The 10,150-nt window shown below is 46.3% G+C and overlaps 1 protein-coding gene and 1 long non-coding RNA gene across 3 annotated transcripts in view; both read right to left on the bottom strand.

Annotated features, from left to right (window-relative positions):
• Nucleotides 1–5,159: 5,159 nt before the first annotated feature.
• LOC148004103 (uncharacterized) lies at nt 5,160–8,039 on the bottom strand. The gene is made up of 2 exons (XR_015627240.1): nt 8,000–8,039; nt 5,160–6,264 (listed from the first exon to the last, which is right to left on the bottom strand). It is a non-coding gene; the product is annotated as an uncharacterized LOC148004103 (long non-coding RNA).
• A 169-nt stretch (nt 8,040–8,208) lies between these two features.
• Tmprss13 (transmembrane serine protease 13) overlaps nt 8,209–10,150 on the bottom strand; it is a 28,201-nt gene continuing 26,259 nt past the window's right edge. Inside the window, exon 14 of one of the 2 annotated variants that reach the window (XM_087560972.1) lies at nt 8,209–9,722. In XM_087560972.1, coding sequence (XP_087417098.1) covers nt 9,696–9,722 — 27 coding nt within the window. In that variant the 3' untranslated portion in view covers nt 8,209–9,695. 2 annotated transcript variants of the gene reach the window in all.

Below are 10,150 nucleotides of genomic sequence, written 5' to 3'. Positions count from 1 at the left end.
AATTTTTTTTTAACACATGGATTCTTAGCTGTGAATCTAACCAACTCTACGGTGGATTTGCATACCAAAAACTACAGAATCCGTAATCATACTTTGAAAGAAATAAAAAAAGATCTAAATGTGGCAGCATACTATATTCATTGATAACAAAATTCAATTACCAGTGACAGATTCATTCCTTCCAAAGTGACGCATAGATTTGACACAGTATTAACCAAAATTCCAGCAGGATTCTTCATAAATACAAAGGAGTTGATTCTAAAAGCGATATTGTTAATGTAAAGAAACAAAGTAGGTCAAACAGTTGTTTACAGTAATATGAACATGGAGGATTCACCTCACCCAGGTTTAAATCATACAATAATTAAATGGGTGGCATTGATTAAAGGACAGGCGTGTAGGACCCAGGTGGCAGAGCTCAGTGATGGAGCTCTTCCCTTGAGGAAGTGAGTCTTAACTACCGGGAGACACCCCACCCCCACGTGAGACACAAGAACAGAGTTCAGTGCAAATGCAAGAAAAATGTTCATTTTTTTCTGGCCACGTTGGGTTCAACCTTCAATCAGCCCCTCATGGCGAGTGACTGGAAGGCGACCTCGAATGGCTATAACAAGCTGTTTTTACACATTTTAGGGGTACAGGTTACATCAGCAAGGTTACAGTTTAAACTTATTTTCTAAGCATATTGACCTTTGAATCTATTGGCTAGCAAGCATCTGGCATGCATTCGAACTCTATCTGGGACCAGAGGGTCAGGAGACTGACAGTCAGTACATTCTGCAGTTTTTCAAGAATGTCCCTATTCCTCCCAAGAACTGTGGGTGGAGAATGGAACTTGTCCTATCCTTGACCTGAGGCGGGAAGCTGGTACTTGGCTGAATCTTGACCTGAGGTGGTGGGTGTAAAACTGGCCAAAGCCCCCAGTGTCCTTCACATGAACCCTATAACCTACCTACTTTCTAACAGGCCAATCCTCTTAATAGCTCTTACACTTCAGTAAGATCCAGGGTCCTGCATTATATCATTCCCAGCACTGAAGAAAAAAATAAATAATAATAATAATCAGATCAATGGGACAGAATATAAAGCTAGATATACATGAACACTAATACACTCTATTGCTGAAGTACAGTAATGCACTTGCTGAAAAACAAAGACAATTGGATGAGAAACTTTAGACTTTTCAGCACAGAATGCTGGGACCTCTGGACATCCTTTTGCAACCAAGCAAAACCAAACCTTAATCTACATTGGTATGAACGTGAATCGCTATCCTGATTATAAGACATAAAACATTAAAAATGTTAAAACATCAAACGGCATCCTCGTGAGCTTGGATTTGACAGTTTGGGCTGCGAAGAAAAAGTTAATGAATTGATGTTAAAACGTTGGAATAATTTGTTCTATTAAGGATACAGCTGAGAGACCCCGGCAAGTCACAGAGAAAGCGTTTGCAAAGCACATTTCCAACAAAGACTCTAACTCGTGTATATATATGCAGAACTGTGAAAAACTTGCATTAGCTACTTTTCTAATTGCTGTGTCAAAACACCAGACAAAAGTAATAATTTAAGGGGAAAAAATGTCTACCTTGGCTCACAGTGGCTGCGGTGCGAGGCAGCTGGCTGCGTGTCTGAGAAAGCGGAGAGCTGACATACAGCTTGCTTTCTCCAGCCACATTCAGGGTGGGAGGATCTTCCACCCTCACTCACACACCTGAGGAGTTGCCATGGTGATTCTAAATCCGGTTAAGTAAACAAGGAAGACTTGCCATCACACAACTCAACAAGACACAACCAAAGAAATGGTTAAAAAATATATATTTAAGCAGTACCTGACCAAAGAAGATCTACAGACGGCAAACAGACACACAAAAAGATCATCAGTATCAAAAGTCTTTAGGAAAAGACAAATCAAAACGGCAGAGATGTCATTAGATATCGGTTATACGCCTTATAAAATACTGACTATACCGAGTGCTGGAGAGAATATGAAATATGGAACAGACACTCTGGAAACAGGACGTTTCTCTGTTAAATGCACAGTTGCAAGTGACCAAGAAGGGCTGGAGAGATGGGAGAGCAATTAAAAGCGCATTCTGTTCTTGCCAAGGACAGAAGTTTGGTTCTTAGCATCGGACCCACAGTCCCCTTAGCTCTGGCTCCAGGGGTTTCAACACTCTCTTCTGGACTCTTCTGACACATGTGCTCATATGCACACTCGTGCACACTCAGACACAAACCCATATATATATAAAATATATGTATATATGTATATATATATATATGTATATATATAATATATATATACCAAAGCCAAGATGATTCAAGAAGAATCCCACTTGTAGTCCTTTGTTTCAGAGAAATGAAAACTTATGTTCATGTAAAGACCTGCGCATAATTATTGTTACCTGTGCCCATCTTGGTTTTTTTTTTAAATTTTATATTTAATGTATGAGTGCTCTGCTGCACTGCACAAACATGCATAAATAAAAGCCAAGATGAGGGCTGGTGAGATGGCTCAGTGGTTAAGAGCACTGGCTGCTCTTCCATAGGTCATGAGTTCAATTCCCAGCATATCTGTATATATATCTGTAGGATGTCATACAGGTGAGGGTGGGTACAGGATAGAACGAGGCCTGCCATTGGACGAGAAGGAAGAATGCGCGGGAGAAAAAGTTTAAGGGAAGAAGAAGAGACTGGAACGGAGAGACTGGAGGAGACAGCGGAAGCCACGGAGAGAACATGGAAGCTAACGTTAAGATTCCACGCTGTAAGGGCTGGGGATTTAGCTCAGTGGTAGAGTGCTTACCTAGGAAGCGCAAGGCCCTGGGTTCGGTCCCCAGCTCCGAAAAAAAAAAAGAACCAAAAAAAAAAAAAAAAAGATTCCACGCTGTGCCTTTACGGGTTGTTTTGAATGTTCTTACAGGATGGATGTGTACAGGGCTTTGTATGTCTAGGTGGAAAGTTATATCTTATCAACCGGATCAGAGGTTATCGTGTGATGTGTCCTTTCTTGTGGCGATTTGAGTTGGGAGACTGTGTGGCGCAGAGACACTGGGCCGACATGGAGTTGGGATGTGTGCTTCTGGTAAGATATCTAGCAGATATCTTGAGGGGCACTACAGTGCGAGACCTAGAGGGGTAAAAGACAGCCCGTTTTTTATAATTTTACAACAACATATATCTGCCTGCCTGAAAAGGACATCAGATCCTGTTACAGATGGTTGTGAGCCATCATGTGGGTGCTGGGAATTGAACTCATGACCTATGGAAGAGCAGCCAGTGCTCTTAACCACTGAGCCATCTCTCTAGCCCTCATCTTGGTTTTATTTATGCATGTTTGTGCAAAGCTCTTAAGAGAAGCAAGCTGTACCTGCTGGGGAAGTGGCTTTGGGGTTAGACAGAGGAGAGCTACCTGAGTCTGAATTTCTGAGACTGTGGGAGGTTTTCTCCACTTGTGCATTCTTCCGGGTGGTGCCCATGCGGACACCCAGCCTGGCAATCAGTCTGCCCTGTGCTCCCTGAAGGAAGAACAGGAAAAGAGAAATTGTTCAGCCATTGCTGCAGCAGCTCAGTCAGATTAATCTGATTTAAGAAGAGATGTGACTTTCCTTGCATCTCAGTGATATGAAGCAAATCCTTGCCAGCTCTGTAGAAGTTCTTTAGAAACCCAGGAAGAGAATGAATGGACCAGCGAGCACAGAGCATTACTACAGCTCACTGCTGTGCTTTCCTATGGAATGATCCTTACAGGTTCATATGCTTCAACATTTGGTTCCAAAATGCTCGCAGGTAGCAATGGTATTTTGGGGGCGGGGGGATGTCTTAGTTAGGGTTTCACTGCTGTGAACGGACACCATGACCAAGGCAACTCTTATAAGGACAACATTTAGTTGGGGCTGGCTTGCAGGTTCAGAGGTTCAGTCTATTATCAAGGCAGGAAGCATGGCAGTGTCCAGGCAGGCGTGGTGCAAGAGGAGTTGAGAGTTCTACATCTTCATTTGAAGGCTGCTAGCAGAAGATGGACTTCTAGGCAGCTAGGATGAGGGTCTTTCTCTTTCTCTTTTTTTCTTTTTCTTTTTTTTTTTCGGAGCAGGGGACCGAACCCAGGGCCTTGCGCTTCCTAGGCAAGCGCTCTACCACTGAGCTAAATCCCCAACCCCAGGGTCACATTTTCTAATAGTGCCACTCCCTGGCCCAAACATATACAAACCATGACAGGAGATTTGGGGTAAAATAATGGAACTTTTAGGAAGTTGTGATTTGAATAAGAATGACACCCATAATTCATATATGTGAATGCCAAGAGACTGGCACCATTTGAAAGGATTAGAAGGTGTGGCCTTGTTGGTGGAAGTGTGTCATAGAGGTGTGGGCTTCGAGGTTTCGAAACCAGAGTCAGTCTCAGTGGCTTCCTCTTCCTGTTGCCTGTGGATCCGGAAGTAGAACTCTTATCTACTTCTCCAGCACTGTGTCTGCTTGTGTGCTGCCAGGCTCCCTGCCATGATGATAATAATCTAAACCTCTGAAACTGTGAGCCAATCGAATGCTTTCTATTGTAAGAGTCGATGTGGTCACAGGAAGAATAATGAGAGCGATGGAAGTGGAGCCTTGCTGGAGGAAATGGATCTGATGTGGATGTTGCCAGAGACAGGGGCAGAGGAGTGGATAAGACAGGTTTCTAACAGAAACACGCTTCTGGTCTAGTAACAAGCCACTCTGCAACCCTGGTCCACTATGCCTTCCCTACCAGGAGGGACTGAAACTCCCTAAAACCATGAGCCAAAATAGACTCTTCCTCTCCATGCTGCACCTGTGGGGGATTTTTGCCACCATGAGAAAAGATGTAACCAGCACAATTATGTATCAGCAACACCATCACGGAATCTATGGACCACCACAAAAAGTCAGCCAGAAGCCCCGAGGAGAAAGGGAAAGAGTTGGTGACATGGAAGTTGGTGATTTTGTCAAGGAGGGAGTGCTCTACCGTGAAGAACCACGGAGACTTCAGTGAGCTGAGAACTTACAAATGACCACTAGATGTAACAACATGGGCATTCAGAGGTAATAGTATCCATTCCTGAGAGATCAGCCCACTGCTTAGAAGCTAGGAGAACGCTCATACAGAGAAATGGTAAATTTACTAGCGCTTCAAGATTTGCTCACATGACGTCTCTTCTTTATTTCCTGAGGGTACACAGTGACAAAGGAACTAGACAGTTTCTTTGTGTCACTTGCTTGAGAGATACACACACTTTGTATATGAGGAAACAGAGGGATTGGCTTGCCCAGGATCACATAGTTAAGTGAGTGGCAGAGCTGGAATTTGCATCTCCAGGTACTCTGGGTCCGACCTCTATAACAACAGCGTAATTAGGAAAGCACAGGTGTGGCTGCCGCTTGGCGACTCTGGGTTGAGGAGGGAAGGCATCCTGTGAGGTCTACCTTCCATCTCCTATTTGGAGGTGCTGAGCTGGTGAGGGTCAAAGATCAGGCCAGGCCTTCATCTTTCTGGGAGGCCTATTTTTAACAAAGCTTTGTTTCTGGGTGGTCCAGGAATGATCGTCTTGTGCATGGCCCTCCCTGTTTTCTGGGCAGATGTGCTGCAAGACCAGGATGTTGTTTACTTCCTGGACTGAGCCACAGCTTTTCCAGATGACAGGAGGTGAGGACCAGTGCAGAGGAAGAAGAGAATGAATGGTATGTGCCTTTTAGAGCCATTGACCCAGATAGAGGAGACAAAGGGGTGTACTGAATGACAGGGCTTTCTGGAACCATCCAGAAAGGCCGAGGCCTCTTCTGACTCCTGATGCCCTTCTCCAAGGTTCTGGAAATTGCCAAGTCTAAGCTTTTGGTTATATCTAAGGGTTGTGCCCAGCTGTCCCTGGGGCATTGTTCCACTCCTCCTATTCAGAAAAGATACGCAGAGCCAGACCCTACTGAGGTCTTAGATTGGAGGGGCTTCGCCTGGGTTTGGGAATAAGCAGGGTACAAAGTGTAGGGGGGAAGCTCCAATATCCACAGAATCAAAGTGCAGCTCTGCCCCTGAGAGCCTGTGGTTTGGGAGGTGCACCTCCCTGTTTCCTTGTTTACAAAGTTGGGATAGCTCCCACGTGCTTTGTGGGATTACAGGTTTGCTGGAGTAATGGATGTCAGGTGCCCTGCGCAGCATCTGACACAGGCAGATACTGAATTGTCGTCCCAGGCCTCCTCATTGTCATTGCCCGGAGCATTCCGCGAGCATCTCCTCCTGCTCTCCCAACTGCATCAGAACAAAGAAGAGCAATTATGGGAAACAACGGCCCTGGGAAGCTAATCAAACCCCAGAGGCGACCAGATCCTCAACCAAGCTGTAAGTGGCTCCAATACCGAGTTCGCCAGCCATGTTCCCAGCAGTTCCTGGGACTTTCATTTGCATCCTAGAGAAACTCACTCCACAGATAACGGAGATGCCAGCCAAGCCAATGGGGCTGATGGCTATCTGGAGATGTTAGGGATCTGGGAACCTGGGACAGTATTCCTGTATTTGACACCTTGCCACCACTGCACAACTCCCTGGGGATTCTGGGCTAGTTTGGGAAGTTCCACCCCTCTTTTATGTGAAATTTTTTTAGCCTTTATAGGTGTCCTGGAATAAAGAAACATATTTTCCGTTTTCATTGTAGAGCTTGATGTTTTTTCCTATATGATTTCCACGCCTTTCCCTATTTGCCTATGAGCTTACCCTGCAAAGAGTTGGTTATGTGTGCAGAAAGATGTACGGGCCAACATCTGGTTACTCTGCCCCAGTTTTGGGTTCAGGAGTAATAGTGAGCTTCTTCAAGTGGACAGAGATACTTGGCTGTCCTCCAAAATGAGCATGTACTGTCTTCTGGGGCATCAGCCATAGGCTGTAATTACTGGCCCCACAGCCTCTCAGTGACACTGGGACATGCTTAACGCGTATCACCTCTGAGCCAGGCATTTAAGAAATGGGTGTGTCTTCTACGTGGTTTCCTTTGGACCAAAAGCAGACAATACGGCCATGACAGTCCCACAGTGGATAGACACGGGACCTGGAAAAGCCCACATGGGAGAAAGCTTACAGTTGACGGAGCACCCCAGGGGACTGTTAATGGATGAGAACCACACTCTGATTGAATTAAACTGTGGACATGATACGCAGGATTGGAGCCATGTTACTGTGCCAAGGAATCCAGCAGCCACAGCCCCCACCATCCTTATGCCTTCTTGCGCAGACGAAGCAAGAAAAGAGTCAGAGAAAGGATCACCTGGGCACCAATGAGAGCTACAAACGAAATAGATGTATCATAGACCAGGCACATGCAGATCTGGAAAATGCTGGCTGTGGCGACAGGCACGCACATGTGTGGTACATGTGTGGTAGTAATGCTCGAAAGCCATTAGTGGAGTCATAACTGTTACAGTTAGTATAGCAAATGCTTAAAAATGGAGAGAGCAGCTGGACAGTGGTGGCGAACACCTTTAATCCCAACAGAGACAGATGGATCACTGAGTTCAAGGCCAGCCTGGTCTACTGAGCTAGTTCTAGGACAGTCAGGGCTACAAGGAGAAAGCCTGTCTTGAAAGACGAACAAACAAACTTTGTTTAACAACAGCAAAAGTTAGGGAGCAGCGTGGAGGGGTAGATCTTGCAGAAGAGGTCAAAGGCTACTGATTCAGCCCTCTTGTGAAGAAGTCGGTAATCACTGGGTCTTATAAGCACCCTTCTTGCTGAGATAACAAAGGCAGAGGGAGAGGACGGGGAAAAGACTGCTTCTGGAGTGCCCGCCCCATGCCACATCTACTTTAGGAATGTTCACCTCTTTAAAGCTCAGCTCAAACCTCTTCTCCCCGGCCAAGCCTTTCCTGACCTCTGTGGATGAGGCCAGTGGCTCATATGTCCATGTTCCAAGCATGGTATCCATACTACCTTCCGTCACACAGAGTAGAGGGTGCCGTGCTGCTTGTGGATCACCCAGACTTAGCATGAGTACCTGATATCACTAAGCGCTGGTTTCACTGGGATCTGGGAACCTGGGAAATCATTGGAGAAGGAATCAATTAGGAGATGTGTGAATGGGTGAGCAGAATCCAAAGATGAGAAGGTCAACAAGAAGCATGCCTGAGATGTCTGGGCGCTGGGGCCGAGTGCAGGCCATCTTGATATTTTTCTACCCATGTCATCAAGGAAGCATTCAACAACTTCTTTGTGCCACACACTTTTATTATGGAAGCTCATTGCTGGGATCTTCTGCAGACGTGGATGCTGCCTGCCTCCTTCCCAGCCTTGAAGAGATTCCCTAGTGTTCCAGCCCTGTCTGATGCTGCCCAATCACTCCAGCTACCTCCAGATGTCCTGAGCTGTCCTGAACTGGTCTGATCTCCTTGAACTTGCCTCTGAGACTCAGTATCACAAGAGGTCAGGTAGGCCCACCGGAAGGTTGAAGAGAGTGGAGCTGAGGAACAGCAGGTGACCAAGAGAAAAGGCCCAGGGAAGACCAGGAGCATGGTCAACTTAGGCTGCCCAGAAGGACTGTTTAGAGGTTCTGAGGACAGTTCTTGCTTTCTCTTTATGGCCTTTTGAGTCAGTACAAGGCTGAACGATGAAGGATGACAGAAGCAAACTTCACAGTCAGCCCTTGGGTGTAATGGACGCTGTCTGTGTAGATTTCCTCAGAGGTGGAGGCGAACCAGGGCAGTGCACACATCTTCTGACTGGCTAGAGTCCTTGGAGGCCAGATCAGTATGCACTGGATTTATTGATCAACCCAATCCAATCGAGGGTTTTCTTCCCTGAGTATTTCAAAGGTCCCTAGTCTCTACACCGACTTGGAGATGTCTGTCCTGAGGACTTCATCAGGGCACTTCTCCTGATTTCCTAAACCAGTAATCTATCACAGGATGCTACAGCGGTACATCTCCCACAGGTCCCCTGGAGTTCATGAGGTGATTCATGCAAAAACTCCCAAGGTCCCTAGGAATTTTGGAGACTCTTTAAAGTTACATCTATTTCTATATTTTAAATATAAAAATAAAATCCACCCCAACAGCTTGCGACCAAACATACACAAGCCTGAATCACAGTCATCACCCAGAGATGGACAGCTACAGCAGAGCCCAGCTCTGGAATCCATGGCAGCTACAAGGGACTGAGAGACCGGATGCTTGCAGCACAGATGGGAATGGCTTTCCACAGGGGACAGATGGTCCAGGCACTGAAAAGACAGCCTCTGACAAAACTTTCTGCTACCCCAGCACAGCAATGGTGTCACTGACTGCTGAGGGTCTGACCAAACCAAGCTGGTCTTCAAGTTGGAGTCAGAAGAGCGACAACTGCTGCTGTCATGTTCCAAGCCCTTCCTGGGCTCATTTTTGGCTCCACCTCCACTTATGGACTCTTAGGGACACACCTGGTGCCCAAACTCTTAACTCCAGATTTCCAGCCTGGGATTCTGAGAAGAGTTTTCCTGTTTTCTGAAGAACTTGTAAAAATAGTAAGACACACACACACACACACACACACACACACACACACACACACACACAACCACTTAGACACTATCACAGAGACAGTAAGCAGCAGAGGTGGAATGAACAAAGAGGCCTGGTGGTCACTGGTCCAGGTGTTGCAAATGGCCAATCCCTTTGGCCAGGATCTTCATAGCAGTCACCAATGTGAGGAGGGCATGGCTAAGATTTCCGGAAACGTACCTCACTCTGAGGAAGAGACCAAGAAACAGGGGAAGCATGAAACACAGCATCTCGAGGACTAGAGAGCCTAGGGCCTACCATTCAGTCCAGCCCAATGCTAGTTAGCGCATTCATTGACAAAGAGGAAGTGTACCCTGAGGCTTAAGGCAGTGTGTGTGTGTGTGTGTGTGTGTGTGTGTGTGTGTGTGTGTGTGTGTGTGTGTGGTGGTGTGTCTGATGCGGGTTTCCCTCCGAGTCCTTTATCATCTTGCCCACAGAGAGAGGGAGGGTTGACCATAGCCCTGGGCCTTACAGTTACAGACAGGAGAATGATAAGGAAGCAGGGTTGGGCTGAACTGAGGGGCAACTTCATGCCATGGAAGGTAACCTCTAGCACACTCTAGTGGCTAATTTAGATACCTTTGGGTATCACCGGGAGAGAATTATGTTGGTGT

The sequence above is a fragment of the Rattus norvegicus genome, chromosome 8, assembly GCF_021556685.1.
Source record: "Rattus norvegicus strain SHRSP/BbbUtx chromosome 8, alternate assembly SHRSP_T2T, whole genome shotgun sequence".
Classification (NCBI taxonomy): domain Eukaryota; kingdom Metazoa; phylum Chordata; class Mammalia; order Rodentia; family Muridae; genus Rattus; species Rattus norvegicus.
Note: the sequence above shows the minus strand (reverse complement) of the source record. Positions and strands in the feature narration are given on the sequence as shown.